Raw genomic sequence first — 22,333 nt, 5'->3', positions numbered from 1 at the left:
TCAAATTTTAATTTTTAGTTCATTCCAAAATATTCTAACTCAATTTTCTCTATTTACATCATTTTGACTATCACATCATATGTCATATGGCTCATCCTAAGAAAACTGGCCTCAAGAAATTATCACCAAAAAAAAAAAAAAACCCAAAAGAACAAAAAAGAAAACTGGAACAAACTAAACTTGATAAAATGACATATTTAAGATCTAGTCATAAATGAAAGTCTTACGTATCCCTGGTGTCAGTATTCTGACTTGCTTATTTAATATGAACCAGTTTACCTCTGATTATCCACTAAATACATTTGAGGGCAGGGATAAACAGAAAAACAAGACCTAAAAAATAAACAAAATAGTTAATATAGTTTATATTTTCATGGCTAAAAATATATTGATTTTTTTTTTTAGTCAGGTCACTCCCATTCCAGGCTGGAGTGCAGTGGTGTGATCTTGCTCACTACAGCCTCAGCTTCCCCAGACACAGGTGATTCTCCCTCCTCAGCCCCCAGAGCAGCTAAGGCCACAGGCATGTGCCATGACACCAAGCTAATTTTTATATTTTTTAGTGGAGACAGGGTCTTCCTTAGTTGCACCAGGCTTGGACTGAGCGATCCACTGACCTCAGCCTCCTAAAGTGCTGGGATTACAGGTGTGAGCCACCATGCCGGCCAATATGTTAAAATTATTTCTATATTGTGCCTCACTTTGTATACAAAAACAACTAACATTTTAAATGAAGATTTTTACTTTTCACAAGTTTAGAATCTGATCTCTGTATTATGTAAGGTACAGAAAACACAAAGGACTTCTTACTGATGAAAGGTTCTTTGCCTTCTTCAGATGCTTTAATACGATTTTATTAAATCCTTTCTGGGCAGCCCGAGAGAGAGCAGACACTTCCCAGTTACTCTTGGTCTCATCTATCAATAGTAAACAAAAATAATTTAAAAGTAGCATTTATTCATTCATTTAATGTACATTAGAGAGAACACATTATATTGTCAAAGAGAAACATTAAATTCCTAATTTTAATTATGATTTAAAAAAAATAAGTTTCCAGAACAAAAAATACAAAATGGTAGTTGTTTTTAAACATCATTGTCTGCCAAAAGGAACATGCCTCCTTGAGGAAGCGGCTGACTCCAGGGTCAAGAAGAACCTGAATTATTTTGTGGCATGGAAGTGGCTTCCAAGCATCACACCTGGGCCAAATCTCAGACAATCTGAGCAACAAAACCAATCATGATGGCAAAAGATCCCACTGAAAAAAGAAGAATCCACAAATCTTACTAATATAGATAAATAACAGGGAAAGTTATTTATTGCAATAGAATGTCAACCAGGATGAAAGAAATGATTCAGGAAGAACTGTCAGTGAATACTAAACTATTATGGTGAGCTCAAGGAGGAAGAATATTTACAGTGTTAAAGTACCCCCCTATAAATTCCTTTTTTTTTTTTTAAGCAATCATAAACTTACAGAGGGCAGAGTATATAACTTCTTTCCTGAAGCACTAAGGGCACTGACTCCAACTCAATACCCCACTGCCCACAATGCCTCAATGTGTGTTTTCCAATAGGACATTCTCCCACACAACGGCCCCACAACCATCCAAACCAGATTACCAACATTCACTCCTCAGCCCCACTCAGAGTTCGCCTAAGAATGTTTTCAATCAGGACAGCATATTGCACTTAATGACCTATCTCTTTAGTCTCTTTCAGACTGAAGCTGTTCTTCAGTATTTCCTTGCATTTCATAATTTGGACATTTAAAAAAATTATATGCCAGTAATTTTATACAGGGTCCCTCCATTTGCATTTGCCTAATGTTTTCTCATGATTAGACTCAGGTTATGGGAACCAGTTGTAACATTTTACTAGTTCCCTTCTTAACTGCTGAATTAAATAAACTTTGACACGTTCATTTTCTCTCTGCAGAGTCACAGTTCTACAACTATAAAGTCATTTCCAACAGTTCTGAGATGTCCAGTGCATTAACTGACACACCCAGATTAGCCTGTGGGAGGCATCTCCCAGTGGTTTAACCCCAGCAACTCTTCTCTTGGTTCCAGAATGAATCCCTAGCAGTGGGATTTTACCTCTGCTCTGTCTCTCTAGCTAGTTCTTTTCCTTTCTATAATTGGGTGGTTCCTTTGGTGACCTTCTATGGTACATGTTAGAGTTCCAATCTCTAATGGGCCAGAGATAATAAGAGAATCTAGTTTTTTGTGTTTTTTTTTTTTTAACTCCAGTTAAGAATTTTTAGTCCACTGGAAAAAACAGATCTTTGATAACCGCATTATTCAGTATTTTCGATGTCTGTATCTCCTGGCTTTCGGCTCAACTTGCAGAACTGAAACTATTCACTAAGTTCTCTATGTATTTTTGCATCTATGTTTCTATGGTTAATAAAGGCCTATACCTAATTTTGTGTATAACGTTCTCCTGTATTTGGAGGGTATTGAAAAATTAGATTATAAAGTTTCTGAAATTAAAAGAGCTCTGTTCTGATTTATACAGATATGTAAATTACGTATTTCTAAAATTCTCCAAAAATGAAGTTGAACTAACAGTCATTTAAATGTGCTGGACTTCAAAAATCGTTAAAGTTTTTTTCAACTCAGGATCATTTAGGAATCCATATTCACATAATTAAGGCACATCTATAGTAAACAGACAAGTTTAATATTTTGGCTTAAATAAATATGTTTTATGTATCAGTATTAAGTATAACATGAAAATATACTTTATTCTAATTGGGTTTGTTTTCTCTACAGTTATTTAGTCTAGTAATCTAATATTACTTCTCATAACTTTTAAAATTTTGGTGTAATATACATAACATGAAATGTACTTTTTTTTTTTTTTGAGACAGAGTTTCGCTCTTGTTACCCAAGCTGGAGTGCAATGGCGCCATCTCGGCTCACCGCAACCTCCACCTCCTGGGTTCAGGCAATTCTCCTGCCTCAGCCTCCTGAGTAGCTGGGATTACAGGCACACGCCACCATGCCCAGCTAATTTTTTGTATTTTGAGTAGAGATGGGGTTTCACCATGTTGACTGGGATGGTCTCGATCTCTTGACCTCGTGATCCACCTGCCTCGGCCTCCCAAAGTGCTGGGATTACAGGCGTGAGCCACCTCGCCCGGCCACCTGCTTTTTATTTTTAAGGAAGAAGGATAGTTTCTGATAAAACAGTGAGTCTCAGGCTTTTTGGGATCTGGATCTCTTTCCAGAATTGGGAGTTACCCCACAGATCTTTATTTTGTGGGTTAAAACTAGCAGCAGTTACCATATTGGAAACAGAGACAACGTTTTAAAGACTTATTGACTAATTTGGAGATCATGCTAACATTGCATAACATCTCAGTATTTCCATGAGAATAGTTCTGATCTCCAAGATTCCCTGGAAACTGGTGTTTGAAAGTTATGCCAACTGGTTTCAGAATATGAAGGGACATAACACAGGACCAATCTCAGAAAGTAACTATATGAGTCTGAGAAGATAATTTGAAATGAGTTAAATTTCTAGCAAAGGTCACTCAACCTTGAAAAGTTTGCTTCTTTGGCTTAATGATTGAGGTCTTTGCCTATACCATGAAAAGTTTTTCTTTTTTTTGAGACCAAGTCTATCTCTGTGGCCCAGGCTGGAGTGCAGTGGCCCAATCTCTGCTCACTGCAACCTCCACCTCCCGGGTTCAAGCATTTCTCCTGTCTCAGCCTCCTGAGGAGCTGGGATTACAGGGGTGCAGCACCACACCCAGCTAATTTTTTGGCTTTTTAGTAGAAGTGGGGTTTCATCCTGTTGGCCAAGCTGGTCTCAAACTCCTGACATCAGGTGATCCACCTGCCTTAGCCTCCTGATGTCCTGGGATTACAGGCATGAGCCATTGTGCTCAGCCAAGAAGTCATTCTTTCTACATAATCTGCCGAAATAGCAAAAGATTCACTGACTTACCAAAAAAACTTCTGAGCTTTATGCTGACTTCACTGTCTGAAAAAGGAGATTCAGGCCCTGTGTCTTTAGCAGGAGGCCCAGAGTGGTACTGAGGTCCCTCAGCAAGCCGCATCAAGACACACATGGGGCCCACAGGCCCGACTGCTAGTCAGTGGGCTAAGCAGGGCTCTACCAGGTGTCTCTGCTATAAAGTCACTATTTCACTCTCAGTCAATGGAACGTGTCTGGGTGAGGTGCTTTAAAACCAAGTGTGGTGGACTGAACTCTGCAGTTCCTCCCATAACTATTACATCAATGGCAAAACAGAGATCATCCAGGTGGCCTAAGCTAATCACACAAGCCCCTTCAAAGCAGTTTTCTGCAGGAAGTATTAGAAAAGGAAGTCAGACTCGGAGCATACAAGGAATTGAAAGTGCCAGGCTGGCTGTGAAGGTGCAGGGGCCACCTAGGACACTCAGACGCCTCCACAAACTGAGAATCACGCTCCAGCCATCAGTCAGCAAGGAGACAGGAACCTCGGTCCTCCAATCACATGAAACTGAATCCTGGCAACAACCCGGATGGGGAGTGAACAAGCCTGGCCTAGCCAACACCTCCATTTCAGTCATATGCCTCAGCACATCTGGACTTGTGTCCTACAAATCTATGAAATAATTCACAGGTGCTATTTTAAGCTAAGTTTACAAGAACTTACTACATACCAAACAAACAAGCCAAAAAAAAAAAAAAAAACAACACCCCACTAGGACTTGAATGTACTCATTTTACTTACTTATATCTGTACATGCTCATTGTTTCCTATTTGATTCCATGGATTATAATGTTTCCAAAGCATTTATTTTGATGCTCAAATATCACTTCTTTTGCCTGTGACATTTCCCCATCATTCTTTGAATAGGTCCTTACTTTCTGGATGTTCTATAAAATATAGTATTCTAGGTTCATAATATATTTTCCTGGTCCCAGGCTGGAACCAAGGAGTCCAGGTTCCATTAATGTAAAATGAGCTGTAGGGCTGGATGTGATAGCTTATGCCTGTAACTCCACCACTCTGGGAGGCAAAACTGGGCAGATCACTTGAGGTCAGAAGGTGGAGACCAGTCTGCTCAACAAAGTGAGACTCCATCTCTACTAAAAATACAACAATTAGCCAGGCATGATGTTGCATGCCTGTAATCTCAACTACTTGGGAGGCTGAGGTGGAAGGATCAATTGAGCCCAGCGGGCAGAGGTTGCAGTGAGCCAAGACTGCACCACTGCAATCCAGTCTGGGCAACAGAGTTAGACTCTGTCTCAGGACAAAAAAAAAAAAAAAAAGAAAAGAAAATGAGATGTGGAGGCCATGATCCATATGCCAGGTTTGCTTGTTCCTATTCAGGTACCACACTCGCAGGAAGGCCAGAGTATGTATCTCTTTCTCTCTCTCACACACACACACGCACACGCACACGCACACGCACACACACACACTCAATCTCTCTCTCCCTCTCAGTTCTATTTCCACATTTATTTAGATGCATCCATATGTGAATGTACATATGTAACTGGGGAGGGGCAGAGAGGGGGGACCATCAGTTCACACTGATATACCCACTTCCAATGCACCTCCACCGTGTCCATTCCAGTTTCCTGTCTTTCTGTATTTGCAGCTCACTTCAACATGAGAAACCTAGTTTCTTTTATTCTCAATGAATTTATGTATTTATTCAGTCCTCTATATGTAGCCAAACTACTACCTCCATCCCATCCTCGCCCAGCCTGCACCCTGACATCCCAGACGGCTGTCCCAAAATGTGGGTGCCTCATCTTGCTTGGTGGACTCCATGCCAGACCGCCCCTTAAGGCATGCCCTCCTCACATCCTCGAGAGCAGCTAGGACCTCCCCCTGCCCAGCATCTACCTCCCTCTGTACCACCTAAAGACCTCAGGACTGAGCCCTCTAGGAAGGCCTCAAATTACTAACACACACAGAGGGAGAAATAGTAACTTGACAACCACAAAAAGATGATGCAAACACTGGCCAATTGTTTAGAGTGAAAACAGCCAGCAAAGGCACTAACTGTCCTAACAGGACCCAGCATCAGCCCAAAGTCACCAGGAGGAAACTGCGGACAAACCCACGTGGAAGGACACTGTACAAGATAACTGGCCTGCAGCCTTCAGAAATGTCAGGACATGAGAACTAAGAAAGCATGAAGAACTATCACACATTAAAGAAGGCTGAAGAGTTACAACTAAAAGTAACACATGAGCCTACATGTGTCACTAAAAAAATTAATGGGACAAGTGAAAAATCTGCACATGGACTATAATTTGAAAGAGTATGTACCCACGTCATTTTTCCTGATTTTGATAATGATACAGTAGTTATATAAAAGAACATCCTCACTCTTAAAGAAATATACAATGACGTATTCAAGATCTATAACATCTTCGGCTTCTTCACAAACAGTTCCGAAAAAAATGTCCCATGTAAATATAAAAACATGCACATGCATACATCAGAGAAAGTACAGGGAATAACACAAATGGTACAAAATCTTAATAACTGCTGAATCTAGGCGGAACACATGGAGTTCTTCTTACTGTCCAGGTAATTGTTCTGAAAGTTTGGCATATCAAAAACAGGTTAAAACAGTAACTTTTGTCACCTAATTTTGCTTACTTTCTGCTTTTATCAATTATCGAATCACCTTGAGAGTACGTATGTTTAACACGCAAATCCTTTAAAATAATCACAGTAACTTCCTTTATTAATCTAAAACAAATCTGTTCAATGAGTTAATTAACAGAACTCAAGTAAGAAAATACTACAAAGATATGTGTTATCAGATATATTCATTTAAGCAATATATTTAACATGAATACTCAAATAATGGCACTCCTTATATACATGTGAATTTAAAAAGCTTATAGCTAGTTTGTGGTTTTGGTCTCTAAAACATACTTCTATTCTAATCTTTAAAAACTGTGACTCTTCATGAACTCTGTGTATGTACTGAGGATGTCACAAAAATCAGACATGGTGCATGAAATCTGTCACAACTTCCACAGAGTATTTCCAAGCCAATAAAATTTAACAATAAAATAATGATTTACAAAAGTAAAACCTCACAACTTTTTTCTATATTTCTTTTCTTAGCCTCATGAAGAAAAAAACTTACAAATTAACAATTGACTTGTACTTTGAAGACAATAAAGTTTAAATTCTTAGAAATACTTCAGCCTTTCTCCCAACGGAATCTTTCTTTTTTGGTTCCATCATCAGACGACAATGCCTCTTTTCATTCCAGTTTAAGTAAGTCTGTGCCCCGACCCTGACTCTGACGTCCTACTTGTTTTTTTCTTGACTAGTAATATTCCTACCTGGCCAGATAACTTGTTTCTTTGACTCTTTTCCCAAACCTAATTTTTCTATGATGACATTTTCCCCAAATTTTTAATTAGCTACAATTAGTTTGCTTCATCAGTTCTAAAAAGCAGTAAAACTCTAGTGAAATTAAGTAAAAATACAAAATTACGAATGAATTTTCTGAAGGTTTTAATCCTGACTGATTTATTCAACAAGTTTTTTTGCAAAGCAGTGTATTAGGAGCCATAAAAAGTCCCAAGGTATTTAAGACAGTCCTTATTATTGAAGATTTTATAAATATTAGTAAGCTATAAGTAAATAAAAATATTTTTAATATCTCAACTATATTTCTTAGTCATCCCAAATATGTTCAGACAAATTAGAGAAATTACAAAAATAGCAATCAAATTTTGAACATGCTGGGTTTAAATTTCAGAAGTTACAAAAATACAGTCCTACCTATTAAAGTTATTCCATTTCCATTTTAATTACAGTACCCAGAGCAATTCTTCTAAACCTTACCTGACAAGGCTGAAGTCTTCAGGTACCCATCCAGGAAGGGGAGAATATCTTTGTAATAAGGCTGCATTTCATGTTTGTGGATGTAAACTGACCATTCTTCTAGAGCACTCAGGCCTACTTCTGCCAAGGGGGTATGGCTCAGGCCCAGTTTGAAAGCCATCTGTATGTTAATACAAACAAGTTAAACTGAAATGCAGGAAATATAAGATTTAAAGAAAAAATATACCAATTAATTGTGGTTTCTAATGAATACTCCTTTTCATGCCAGACACCAGATACTGCTGGAGGTAAGTGGGTGTAGTCCAGGAAACGAGGAGGAAAGCAAGCAGCTGGCTCTGTGACTGCGGTACACCGCAGAACTTTCACGACACACAGGTGCAACTCTCACATCGACCTCCAAGTGCAGCTCAGAAGTCAGCAAGGGTCTGAGTCCCAAAGCCAGTGAGTGGCAGAAGCAGACCGTGAGCCAGCTGTGCCTGCTGGGAAGCGCATGCTGGGACTGCCAGGGCAAGAGCATGGCGTTTCCAAGTGCTCCAGGACTCACAACGGTGATGAAGACATGGCTCTCTTCAAGATAACACCCACCTGCAGCACAGGAACGTAGGCTCTAAGATCGAGTTCAATGATGTCATGTGGGAGGGACAGAAGAAAGGTCAAACAGGAGGCCAAAAGTTCGTCTTTGTATTGCTTCATTTTAACTGCCACCTAAACAAGAAGGAAGACAGTGCTGTGTATCTGAATAGAGCCTACTGTTGAAAATCAACTAACAAATATTTGCCCTATTCTCAAATACAAAAAATGGGCTTGTAGCCTTTATTGACAAGACCACATTCACTTACAACTTATGCACTAACCTCCAGGAAAGTTAATTTGTTGAAATGCATAATTCCTACTACATGGAAAAGCAATAATCTATTTCATTTTGAGTGGCCATTATTCAACTGAATTATGTTAAAAGAGCCTGAGGAACTTTTTTTTTTTTAAGGTAGAGTCGTGCTGTCACCCAGGATGGCGTGCAGTGGCTCAATCTTGGCTCACTGCAATCTCCACCTCCCTTCAAGTGACTCTCCTGCCTCAGCCTCCCGATAGCTAGAATTACAGGTGCATAGTATCACATCCGACTAATTTTTAGGTTTTTTTTTTTTTTTCTTGAGACAGAGTTTTGCTTTTGTTACCCAGGCTGGAGTGCAATGGCGCGATCTCGGCTCATCCGCCTCCTGGGTTCAGGCAATTCTCCTGCTCAGCCTCCTGAGTAGCTGGGATTACAGGCACACGACACCACGCCCAGCTAGTTTTTTGTATTTTTAGTAGAGACGCGGTTTCACCATGTTGACCAGAATGGTCTCGATCTCTTGACCTCGTGATCCACCTGCCTCGGCCTCCCAAAGTGCTGGGATTACAGGTGTGAGCCACCATGCCCGGCCTTTTGTTTTGTTTTTTGAGACGGAGTTCCGCTCGTTACCCAGGCTGAGTGCAATGGCGTGATCTTGGCTCACCGCAACCTCTGCCTCCTGGGTTCAGGCAATTCTCCTGCCTCAGCCTCCCGAGTAGCTGAGACTACAAGCGTGAGCCACCATGTCCAGCTAATTTTTGTATTTTTAGTAGAGACAGGGTTTTACCATGTTGACCAGGATGGTCTCGATCTCTTGACCTCGTGATCCACCCGCCTGGGCCTCCCAAAGTGCTGGGATTATAGGCATGAGCCACCGCGCCTGGCCAATTTTTCGTATTTTTAGTAGAAATGGGATTTCGTCATGTTGGTCGGGCTGGTCTTGAAATCTTACCCTCAAGTGATCCGCCCATCTTGGCCTCCCAAAGTGCTGGTACTACAAGCATGAGCCACTGCACCTGGCTGAGGACTTTTGAAGCACAATAATTTCCTCTATTCATTTTTTTTAAAGACCATACTCCCACTCTAGATTTAGCAAATCATTTTTTGTTTTTATATTTTTTGAGACAGAGTCTTGCTCTGTTGCCCTAACTGTAGTACAGTGGCACCATCTTAGCTCACTGCAACTTCTGTCTCCCGATTTAAGCAATTCTCCTCCCACAGCCTCCCAATCCAGCCCAATTTGTTAATTTTTTTTTTTTTTGAGAGAGAGTCTCACTGTTACCCAGGAAGCAGTGCAATGGTACCATCTCGGCTCACTGCAACCTCCGCCTCCCAGATTAAGGTGATTATCCTGCTTCAGCCTCCTGAGTAGCTGGGATTATAGGCTCACGCCACCACACCTGGCTAATTTTTATATTTTTAGTACAGACGGGGTTTCACTATGTTGGTCAGGCTGGTCTCAAACACCTGACCTCCTGATCCACCTACCTCAGCCTCCCAAAGTGCTAGGATTATAGGCGTGAGCCACCATGCCCGCCCCCAATCCTTAAAATAATTAGATTATTTATGTTAACTAGGATTTTTTCAATAGACATTCATTTAACAATAGCTCATGATAACATTAAAATAAGTCATTTAAAAATTACCTCTTTGCCAAATTTCCTAAATAAAGCAAAGCAAGAATACTTTTCTGGGTCTTCAGGAGAGTGTTGCAGACTCTTTGGACTAACTCCCTGTCAAATAAAACAGCAAGTTAGGACACTGCACAAGAATCCGGAGACTGTATCCTAATCCAGTACTTCCCAGCTTGTCTAAGGCGCAAATCCATTTCAAGTTACCAACATCTAGTGCAGACCAGAGGGAGAATCAGCTCTGCAGACATTTCAAGTCACAGGCCAGTCAGAACAAGAAGAGGGAAGGCGGAAGCTACTCAGAAGCCATGGATACAGCTAACTCCATTCCCTCTTCCCCATCTCACCCTGTAATCACCCAGGTGGGCTCCGCAAGTTACTGATTGGAGCCTCCAGAATGCTAATCCAGCTGTTCTCAAACTTCACTAGGTGCCAGAATCACCAGGCAGCTCCTAGCACAAGTGGCAGAGACCTCCCCTCAGGGCTTCTGATGCAGAAAGCAATGCTCAAGGCTGCTGGTCCCAGGACCACACTTTAAGAGGCCTTGTTAATCTTATATAATTAGCCAGGTGCTTGAGCATCAGGGCAAAAAATGCTGCTAAGTTTTTAGAGTGCTATCCAACTGCCACATCATTTTATTAAATACATATAATAAAATTAGTAGACTTTAAAATGGCATGGGCCATAATCATATATTTCATGACTCATGATCATGACCTAAAAAAAAAACACAAGAAGATTCAATGTCCTGCAAAAAAGACTCACCTCAAAATAATTTATTTTCTTGGCATTTCTTACTGTAATAGAAAGCAATTTGTAGAAACCACTGATGAGGGGCAATCTTGTCGACTGTAAAATTAACTCATGTGAAAATGAGTACACCCATGGTTCAAAAAATTCAACTTGTTTCTCAGGGAGAATCTCTCTGCAAAAACAAATTAGAAATCGAAGGTAGAAATTGTTATCATACTAATCTGTATTTAGCTTTAAAAGTATAAGGTACATAAACAACTATAAGCTACAATTCCATCACAACAATTTTAGATATACATAAAATGTTTAGATATATCTATAATCCATTAGGAGCTTTTTAATATTAAAAAAAATGAAAACTGGGCTGGGTGTGGTGGCTCACGCCTGTAATCCCAGCACTTTGGGAGGCCAAGGCGGATGGATCACAAGGTCAAGAGATCCAGACCATCCTGGCCAACATGACAAAACCCCATCTCTACTAAAAATACAAAAAAAAAAAAAAAATTAGCTGGGCATGGTGGCGTGGGCCGGTAGTCCCAGCTACTCTGGAGGCTGAGGCAGGAGAGTCAATCGCTTGAACCTGGGAGACAGCAGTTACAGTGAGTTGAGACCATGCCACTGCACTCCAGCCTGCTGACAAAGCAAGACTCCATCTCAAAAAAAAATAAATAAATAATAAAAACTGTAAGCTGGTATACTTAGATATATTTTAAAGATCTATATAATCAATGATAGATTTTAAGTCTTTTATTTCCTTTCTTACAGCTATATAAGGAATTTATAGCCAATAACTAATGATCATTTTTATTCTTAAATAATTGAAATTTTACAAAATACCTGCAAAATTCCACCAGGTTAATGAAAGCCGAAAAATCTTTAGGTTTAGCTGGATGCAAGTTAGCCGCTGGATCTGAAGTCGGGATCACCCAAACACCAGGCGCCTCATCTCCATTCTTAAAGAGTAATTGCAGCAAAGAAACACTGTACCATTCAATCACAAATCACTCAACAAATAACTTTCCAACTGACTTCATAGTCTAGGGCCCATGCTATGAAAAAAGAATGTGACAGCAAGAGAGACCAAGATGGGCACTCAAGAGCTACAGTCTGATGAAAAGGGCAGGTCTTGCAGAAGGCGCTAACCAAAAGGACTCACGGGAAGTGATGAAAGAATGGGTCAAACACAGAAACGCCAGGAGGGCAGCACTGCTTGAGGAAGCTAACCACGATGCCTTGACAGAGAGAATTTTAATAGGTGATGACTTGGAGATGTCAAGTGAAGAAACAGCAAAATACAGAAATTATGAACAGTATAAATGAAAGATACAGTATTTGGGGAAGTGCAGGAAGATCAGTTTTAAACACGTTAAGTTTGTGTCACCAAATTGTGTTACTGAACACAACTGTGTATTCAAATTCAAATGTTAAACAAGTAGTTAGAAATACAGAACAGGAACCAACAAGGGATGAGGAGGCTGGAGACCAAAGGTGTCTGGGAAGTGTTACCAGGTGGTCACAGATCTGCTGGAATGAAACTAGAAGGGCAGGAACAGAGGAGAAAGGAAGCCACTGAAGACAGCGATGAACATACACGTGTTCTAAAATGTGGGTCTGTCAGCTGACACAGTTCCAGAAAGTCCCTTTCGGCAAGTTTTTTTTTTTTTTTAATAAAACTATTTTAGACATATGCAAAGCACAGACAGCAATAAAGTACACACTGATGTTGTTATCTATCACCCAACGTGAAGAGTATTGCCGGGCGCGGTGGCTCACACCTGTAATCCCAGCACTTTGGGAGGCCAAGGCGGGTGGATCACGAGGTCAAGAGATTGAGACCATCCTGGTCAACAAGGTGAAACCCCGTCTCTACTAAAAATACAAAAAATTAGCTGGGCATGGTGGTGCGTGCCTGTAATCCCAACTACTCAGGAGGCTGAGGCAGGAGAATTGCTTGAACCCAGGAGGTGGAGGTTGCAGTGAGCCGAGATCGTGCCATTGCACTCCAGCCTGGGTAACAAGAGTAAAACTCCGTCTCAAAAAAATAAAAAGAAAAAGAAAACAGAATACCCCAAGTGCAACAAAGCTGACCTTGCCACGGACTTGTACTGTTTACCTTCACATTTCCTATGCCCATCCTCTCCATTACCTCTTGTCTATCTCAGGACAGCAGTGGAGGTACTGATGCTTGAACTCTAATCAGCACCATCTAGCCTGAAACAATCACTGCAGTAGAAAGCAAGGGAGAGGCCTTGCCAGGATCGCAGCTCTTTCTCACCAGCCTAATTACTATGGAGTCCAGTTGCCTTAAGTAAGAGCAGGACAACTCCAGGCTGGCAGCCTTAACCCATGACTTATCTTTAACCCAGGTTAGGAAAATTGGGTGCAAAAGAAAGGGAGGGCATTTTCTTATTTCTCTATTATCTATATTCTACTATCTCAGGAACACATTTAACACCTTGTACCACAATTTGGAGTTTCCTTAACTGTAAACAAGAGCAGCCCCAGGTTTCCCTATCCTACACAAAGTCATTTCTACACAAAATAAGACTTCTGTCACTCTTTACTACTATTGCTAAAGATTAAGAAATAAATGAGCCTAGTAAATAACTTTTTCCAAAAAAAATAACGTATTAATATATAAATTACTTCTTGAGCCATCTAGTAATAACGTTTTCTATACAATAGGTTACATCCAACAAAAAAGCATCAATGGCACATAAAAATCCTGACGAAATCAATTTTCTCCAGTCCTCTACAAACGTGCTACTAAGCCCTGATTATTTATATGCAAAGACAGTTGTGCAAAGATGATGAAAAAGTACTATTGATAAAAACTTCTAACCTCTTGTTCCCCAACAGTCTGTGTTTCTAGTGTAAGATCCAACTTCTCAACAATCTTCAAAACAGATTTTACAAATTCATCATAAAGTAAATGATTCAGGCTTTGATGGGAGGAATTCACAGAGAAAAATGCTTCATCTGCTAAAATAGAATCCTTTAAATAAAGAAAAACAATACACTTCAAAATCTTGTGCAAAAAAGTATGAGTATTTTATAAGCGTTAAAACACATATACAGACGTACGTGCCGATTCAGGTATTACGGCAACAGTGATTATAAACTGCAGAAGATTTACCTGGAGTTTTCAAGCTGCAAGATACCTTCCTAAATTATTATGACAGCATCATTTCAGTGAGATATCATTTATCTAGTCATGTAACAAATACTTATGTACATAGTGGTAACTGAGAATATTTAGGCCTTGTCAAAGGATTTACCCCAATTAATTTGTAGATGTGTATGTATAAACACAAATATGTATAATATGCATATACAGACACTATGTCTTTTATGTCTGTGAACATATATGTACACGCACATACGGCTATGTGCATATACAACTAAATATGAACACATATATAAACATGTACATGGGCCGGGTGTGGTGGCTCACACCTGTAATCCTAGCACTTTGGGAGGCCGAGGCAGGTGAATCACCTGAGGTCAGGAGTTCAAGTCCAGCCTGGCCAAAATGGTGAAACCCCATCTTAATAAAAAATAAAAAGAATAAAAATAAACATGTACATGTATTTTATGTACATGGATATATATATATCCACCCTCAGAATTGATTTAAAAGTATAATCTGTCATTTCTTTAAAAGTGAAGCCATTCTACCATTCCAAAATTAATAGGCCAATTACTCTGCCTATATTTAGTCTCGTATTTTACGGTACTTACAGAGATACCTAACATCACATGTAAAAAATAGATACTGGCAAACTTACTAACAACTGGTATTTTATTTCAGTAAGAAAAAAACTAAAACCACCTAAGATTTTTCACAAGATAGGAATCACATATTGACAAAAATTGCTTGTCGTAGGCTATTAATGCTTAATCAAACTGTACTAAAATATAAGCCATTACCTGACTTAAAGTAGACACTGAGGAAATGTCTGTGAGAAATGTATTAAGCAAGAGGCCTTATTATAATTCCGAAGTGATGTACAGAATAGCTATGCACCAATCCTCTTTATATCTACTACATTTATTGGATTTATCTTCACCTTAAACAAATAAAGAGAATAGCTCTTCCATAGTGATAATTTGTTACCTAGGGGGCTGGATCTGTGAGGAAGAACAGCTTAGCATGAGCTGTACCATCCTGCTACTTAAAGCTAAAATAAGGACTCAGCTACAGTAACTAATTCACATGAACTCAAAGGAGTTCTATATTTTTGTTTCTTTCTACTCTCATTCTAACTTCCTGATCGTTTTAATTTTTTATTATTTGAAGTACACTGTTTTCAACTTTTGAAAGTTAGTAAAATATAACTCTGAAATAAACAATTCTTGTGTCTAAACTACAGAGACTAATAGAGAAAGTAGGGTACATTTAAGGCTTTCAAATGGTAAATGTTACCATCATCTGGTCAGAGCTCAGGAGATGTCTGAAGAGATCCACATAGTCTTTGTATGTGGGCACCTTCCATTTGCCAGTTCTGACTTCCCCTGAAGCACGGTGGTCTTCAGATTCAGACTCAGCACCCTGGCCAGGAAGACAGCATGACAACATTTAGTGACAGATTCTCAGAAGCAGCACTGCTGACAGAAAGTGCCAGTTTTCAGAATTTTCTAGATTAAACTGTCACTCATAGGAAACCATATAATTAAGGAAGACTCGGTATTATAAAATCATAATTTAAAAAGCTGAGGCCAGGTGCGGTGGCTCACACCTATAATCCCAGCACTCTGGGAGTCAAGTGGGCAGATCACCTGAGGTCAAAAGTTTGAGACCAGTCTGGCCAAAATGGCAAACACCTGTACTAAAAACATAAAAATCAGCTAAGCATGGTGACCGGCACTTGTAATCCCAGCTATTAAGGAGGCTGAGACAGGAGAATCACTTAGACCTCAGAAGCGAAGGTTGCAGTGAGCTGAGATCGCACCACAGCACTCCAGCCTGGATGATACAGCAAGACTCTGCCTCAAAACATAAATAAATAGATAAAAAGCTGAAAACAATGTGAGTCTTCTGTGACTAAAATTGTGATACACCAACAAGGTATTTCAATACAATATCCACTGAATGCGCTATAATCCTTAATCTCGCTTTCTTACATATTTCAAACTCCATCTCATCAGATGTCCTATAACTTCTGGGAACTAAGGTATGCCTCCCTTAGCATTTTGTTCTAGAGTTTCAAGAGAGAAAACATTTCTGTTTTAAAAAAATGTATAAAACCTAAAGTTATGCTTAAAGACGTTTTACACCTTAGAAGTTGTCTGCGCACCTAATAAAATATTATAGAGGTATTATGTCCTTTTCAAAATGTAAGGCATGGCTAAAAGAAAAGAACAGCCACTTTTGCAAAATTATACTCGAAATCCTCAGCAACATTCCTAACTTCCTGTGATAACAGATTAAGTTTCCAAACATTAGAATTCAGAATTTACCTTTGGAAGGACCACTGGTTTAGAACATATTCTGATTAACCCCTGATGCACTGAAAGAGGAAAAAACAAAAATGAAGGAAACGCTGAAAAATATACAATAAAACACTAAAAAAAAAGTCAGCAGTCATCATATTTTGGAACCCAACTTTACCTCTCAATTTATTTTCTAAGTTCATTAATAACTTTAATTTTAAAACTTAAAACTATTAAGATTCAGAGGTAATAGGATGAAAAAAGGAAGAGATTTTGGTCTACCAAAATTTAGTTCATCAGAAACTGTATCAAAGATGCAAAAGAATTTGGTAACCAGATTCTCTTTACCTATATCAAATAATGTTTAATTATCCATCATTACTCATAAAAACAATAAATTGCAAACTTACCCACAGTACTAATGCAATTCCTGAGAACTGGTCCTTTTGCTGCCAAGGCTAGAAACACCTTCACTACGGCTCTGCAACACACCAACTGCATTTTTGGACTGTACTGTGGGAAACTGTCTATCTGCATCACCACGAGGTGCTCCAGAACTGGAGTATATACCTCAGGAACCTACCAGAAATAAACAGCAAACTGTGAGTTAGAGGAAGGAATCAGGGAATACAGGAATAATACAAATATTCAAAGTAATTACAACTGAATTAGATACTTATTAAAAGAAAAACATGGTTTGTCATCTAACCTGCTAAGTTAACATTTATTACTGTGATTGCCTTAATAAAAAACACACACATAGAGTAAAAATTGTCTTGCGGTGCAATTCTATCCCAAGCAACAATTCTGAATCTTTCAGAAAGATGGAAAGAGAAACAAATTTGTTATCTTGCTCTGGATAACAAAAAATCAAGTTTCATGACAATAATTCCATTGCCACAAAATGCTAACTAAATACGTCAAGTTGTTCACAACAATGCCTACACTAAATGTATAATAGGACTCCATCAAATGATTTGAAGAAATGAAGATTAAATACTTAAAACTGTGCTCAGTTTAACTATTTCACTTACAGTGTCAAGGTACAGTAAGACACTTGCAACAGACTGGAGGAAGCTTGGCATCTGATAAACACGGTCATCACCAATGTCCGTCTGGGTGAGGAACATCTGCTTGCAGCGCTGAATGAGCTCAATGTACATGATGTCAACATCTTTTGCATTTATAACCTTGCAAGGCTTTAGAAAAGGTAAAACAGAAGTCTTCATCAATCTTATCAAGATCAAAATAGTGATATCTAATAAGGTATCATGTATTAAGCCATGTGATTATAAACACAAGTTTAATAAGCTTTTTATTTAAGAGGAAATACAGACATAAAACACAGTATCTGGCTAGGTGCGGTCACTCGTGCCTGTAATCCCAGCACTTTGAGAGGCCTAGGCAGGAAGATCATGAGGTCACAAATTCAAGTACCAGTCTGGCCAACATGGTGAAACTTTGTCTCTACTAAACAAAAAAAGCCCACAAAAATTAGATGGGCACGGTGGTGCACACCTGTAATGCTGGTAGCTGGAATTACAGGTCTGTACCACACCAGGCCAAATTTTGTATTTTTAGTAGAGACAGGGTTTTACCACGTTGGCTAGGGTGGTTTCAAATCCCTGACCTCAGGCAAAGTGCTTGCTTTGGCCTCCCCAAGTGGTGAGATTACAGGTATGGGCCACCACACCTAGCTAATATTCTTAAATATATCTCTTCCTGTCATATAAACTTCTTTTTTTTTTTTTGAACTCTTTCTAAAACTGAGTGAAATCAACTACAATTTTACTTTAAGAATAAGGAGGAGCATAACACAGAGAGGAAACATGGTGTTTCTATTCTTCAGACTTGGACTTATGCCGTGGTTCTGTCAATTCTGTGAGTCTCTTGACAAGTTTCCTAATTTCTCTGGGTTTCAGTTTCCTATCTGTAAAACAGTAATACTCAGCTCCTAAGAGAGTTAGGAAAACTTGAGATAACATATCTAAAGAATTCTAATACACAGTAGACAATAAACATCCTAATGCAGTGACTCTCAGGATATGTGGAGAAGGGACTGGTTCTGGGCCTCCTCAGTATACCTAAATCTTTCAAGTCCACAGTCACCTATGGAAGTCTCATACAAGTCAGCCTTCTATATACATTTCCTATCCAGCACACACTGTATTTTTGTTTTCTTGAGACATAGTCTCACTCTTTCCCTGGCTGGAGTACAGTGGAGCAATCCCGGCTCACAGCAACCTCTGCCTCTCGGGTTTAAGCAATTCTCCGCCTTAGCCTCCCGAGTGGCTGAGATTACAGGCATGTGCCACCACGCCCAGCTAATCTTTTCTATTTTTAGTAGAGATGGGGTTTCACCATCTGGGCCAGGCTGGTCTTGAACCCCTGACCTCGTAATCTACCTGCCTCAACCTCCCAAAATGCTGGGATTACAGGTGTGAGCCACCCTACCTGGCCACACACTGTATTTTTGATCCATGTATGGCTGAAAAAAAATCTGCATATAAGTGGACCTAAGCAGTTCACAGGGCCTGCTATATTGTTAAAAATAATAGATATTACTCAAAATGCAATGAATTAGATTCCTTTAAACAATCATGAGAAACCAAGAGAAAACAAAGTAAGTTAATGAGACATACTCCTGCGAAAAGTCCATATCCACGGATAGCAATGGATAACTCCTTGTTGTTTGAATCCATGTTTCTGATGATCCCATAAAACTGCTCCATAAAGTACTGCAGCTTACTCTTATGCATTTCTGCATTTTTCGCCACCATATAAGAAACCTGCAAATATATAATATTTATTTTTTTGGAAATATTTAATAACAACAGAATCTATACAAACATGGAAAAACTAGAACTGTTTAGATGCTACTAATGTACTGTTACAGTTATACACAATTGCTTTTAATCATAAAGACCCTTTCTTCCATTTTCCTTAGTCTCTATCAGGGTCAGAAAAGTGTCTTAAATAAGGCTAAGTGACATGTTTTTCCTAGAGAAAGGGTCTAAGAGACCAAGGATACACCTAGATCTGACCAAAAAAAAAAGAGGTTTTGAATTAAGCCTCTCTGATGAAGCAAAGAGCAGTCTTTAGAACTCACCTGTCACCCACAGGGTGAAAGAGAACTGTCAGGGGATCAGGGACTTCAGACATCATCAATAAATAGAGTTCAGAACAATCAGAAAGACAAGGCATCTCAGTTTCCAAAAAAATAAGCTACAAACTATGAAGCTTAAATTAAGTGATGTAAGGGGAAAATGTCATCTGAGAAGCCAATAGATAATTATTTACCAAACCAAGAGGCAGGAGCCTAAATGCAGGAAATAACATAGCATTCCCCATTTCAGCACAAAGACTGTCCAGGACAAGAATGGAAGGAATCCAGGCAGTCACCAAAGGAAGAAAAAAAAAAATCCACCTTCCATTGCCAAATTACCCATACGCTTCCCAGTGTCCCTAAAGCCAACAGGTCTTAGCATGTGACCTTCTGGGAACTTTGCTCCCTGTTTGTGTTTGAAGAATAAAACATCATATGTACTCTTTCATAATTTCCTTCTTCATAAAACACATCACAAATGTTTCTCAGCAAGTAAACAAACATCATTTTATTTAGTTACAGAATAGGGAATATTATATACTATAATGTGTAACCACTTAAACACTGCTAATTTTCTATTATTGTATTCTCAGTAAGCATGTTTCTAATGTATCTATATTCAACTATTTCTGTATATAATATTTAAAGACTTGAAAATAATTATTCAACAGCAGACAGGGGACAGATTAAAACATTATGGCTCATAAATATATATATTACAGGCCAGGCTCGGTGGCTCACACCTGTAATCCCAGCACTTTGGGAGGCCTAGGTGGGCAGATCACGAGGTCAACAGATGGAGACCATCCTGGCCAACATGGTGAAACCCCGTCTCTACTAAAAAACTACAAAAATTAGCTGGGCGTGGTGGTGCGTGCCTGTAGTCCCAGCTACTCAGGGGGCTGAGGCAGGAAAATTGCTTGAACCTGGGAGGCGGAGGTTGCAGCGAGCTGAGATTGCACCACTGCACTCCAGCCTGGCACCTGATGACACAGCAAGACTCTGTCTCAAAAAAAAAAATTATATATATATAAATATATATATACGTATATTACGTTGCTGTTGATAATAATACAGATGTTATGAATTAACATAACATCTGTATGATTACAGATGTTATTATCATCTGTAATATCCGGGCACAGAAGCTCATGCCTGTCATCCCAGCAATTTGGGAGGCCGAGGCAGGTGGATCACCTGAGTTAATCCCGGCCAACATGGTGAAACCCTGTTTCTATTAAAAATACAAAAATTATCCAGGAGCTGTGACAGGTGTCTGTAATTCCAGCTACTTGGGAGGCTAAGGCAAGAGAATCACTTGAACACAGGAAGCAGAGGTTGCAGTGAGCCAAGATTGTGCTACTGCACTGCAGCCTGATAACAGAGCAGACTCCATCTCAAAAAAAAAAAAATATAGCTGTCACTGTGAGGAAAATATATTCAACATAGTGGAAAATCTTAAGGCCTAAAGAGTACGTTTCCTTTATGTAAAGTCCTCTTTCTTCCTCTCCTCACTCCCTCTTCTGAAGAAGGAGGGAAAGGAGGTATCTCTCCTTGCTTGGGGCCTCAGGTCACACGGGATGATCTAACAATGGGACTCAGGGTGGGGCTGGTCATACCTGGTAACAATGTGATTCAGAATGGCGGCTTTAGGTCACCTGGCATCCCTGGAAACTGAGACCCAACAACCTACTATGCCTATATGCTGGGGCCCCAAGGGAAACTCCAAACACTGAGGTTCAGGGGAGCACTCAGTCAATACTCCACATGCGCTGCTGCACACAGATGCTGGGAAGCAACGCTGCCCTGACTCCACAGGGAGAGGACCAGGAAAGCTCCATGTTCAATACTTTCTTAGTGTCTGCACTAAGTGCTGCTGCTACCTTTGGTCAATTCTTACCTGGGCCCTTTAGTTGTAATAAACCATAGCAGTGAGCATCAAATGTGAGGGTATCTTGGAAACTCCCAAACTTGCAACAGGCATCAGCCCTTGAGGGCAGCATTGAGGCCTGTTCTCCTGAACTTCTTGAATGACTTTCTCACGAGGTAGAGATTAGCAGGTAGAATATACTTCCTCAATTAAACTCTAATATCTACTCAATGTAGTTTTTGTTAAGAATAGGAGTGGGAGACTGAGAAGTCTCTGGCAAGATGTGAAATACAGATATCTGCGTGGCTCATTAAAGACAACCAGCACAGTGGAGGGAGGGCTGATGGGTTTCTCTGCAGGCCCATGCCCCGCCCAGCCCTGCACTAGGAAAGGCAGGCATTGGTAGGGAACAAGGCTGCAAGGGTGCCACCACGGATGATGATCACTCTGCACACATCGTGGACACGCCTCCTTGCTAACAAAGCATGAAATTCTCTCTCTCAAGATGTTTATTTCAGCAAATGCTTACTGAAATCCAGACATATTATATGAATCAGTAAAAAATAATTCCTCAAATTTGTATTTCCCTTAGCAAGTAAGGCCAGGCAAGTTAAGCAGAATAGTAGTTTTATGAGGACCAAGAAGAGGCAACCTCAAAGCCAAGACTTCAGGGAGAACACAAGCCGGATGGGAAGGCCAAGTATAGCAGGGAGGCTAAGGGGCGAAAGGGACAGGCAGCAGAGCCAGGGGCCGGGTTTTCTCGGGAGGTGGGCCCAGACCTGAAAAAAGGATGGCAGTGCTCGCTCTCTCTTCAGCTTCTACGCATTCCAGCTGTGACTCTAAGGCTAACACAATTGCAACACTGTTCCCACAGTTT

General features: G+C 39.8%; 1 protein-coding gene across 4 annotated transcripts in view; it reads right to left on the bottom strand.

Moving 5' to 3' along the window:
- PRKDC (protein kinase, DNA-activated, catalytic subunit) overlaps positions 1-22,333 on the bottom strand; it is a 195,847-nt gene that overhangs the window by 150,105 nt on the left and 23,409 nt on the right. For all 4 annotated transcript variants that reach the window (XM_035277313.3, XM_002758884.6, XM_002758885.6 and 1 more), the window contains exons 11-22: positions 19,123-19,269; positions 17,515-17,679; positions 16,891-17,059; positions 16,508-16,557; positions 15,474-15,599; positions 13,890-14,042; positions 11,885-12,000; positions 11,060-11,219; positions 10,310-10,396; positions 8,417-8,536; positions 7,832-7,991; positions 811-917 (exon numbers count right to left, since the gene is read on the bottom strand). In XM_035277313.3, coding sequence (XP_035133204.3) covers positions 811-917; positions 7,832-7,991; positions 8,417-8,536; positions 10,310-10,396; positions 11,060-11,219; positions 11,885-12,000; positions 13,890-14,042; positions 15,474-15,599; positions 16,508-16,557; positions 16,891-17,059; positions 17,515-17,679; positions 19,123-19,269 — 1,560 coding nt within the window. The remainder of the gene's footprint in view (positions 1-810; positions 918-7,831; positions 7,992-8,416; positions 8,537-10,309; positions 10,397-11,059; positions 11,220-11,884; positions 12,001-13,889; positions 14,043-15,473; positions 15,600-16,507; positions 16,558-16,890; positions 17,060-17,514; positions 17,680-19,122; positions 19,270-22,333) is intronic.

The sequence above is a fragment of the Callithrix jacchus genome, chromosome 16 (genome assembly GCF_049354715.1).
Source record: "Callithrix jacchus isolate 240 chromosome 16, calJac240_pri, whole genome shotgun sequence".
Lineage (NCBI taxonomy): Eukaryota > Metazoa > Chordata > Mammalia > Primates > Cebidae > Callithrix > Callithrix jacchus.
The sequence above is the reverse complement of the archived record's forward strand: the minus strand, read 5'-3'. Positions and strand labels throughout refer to the sequence as shown.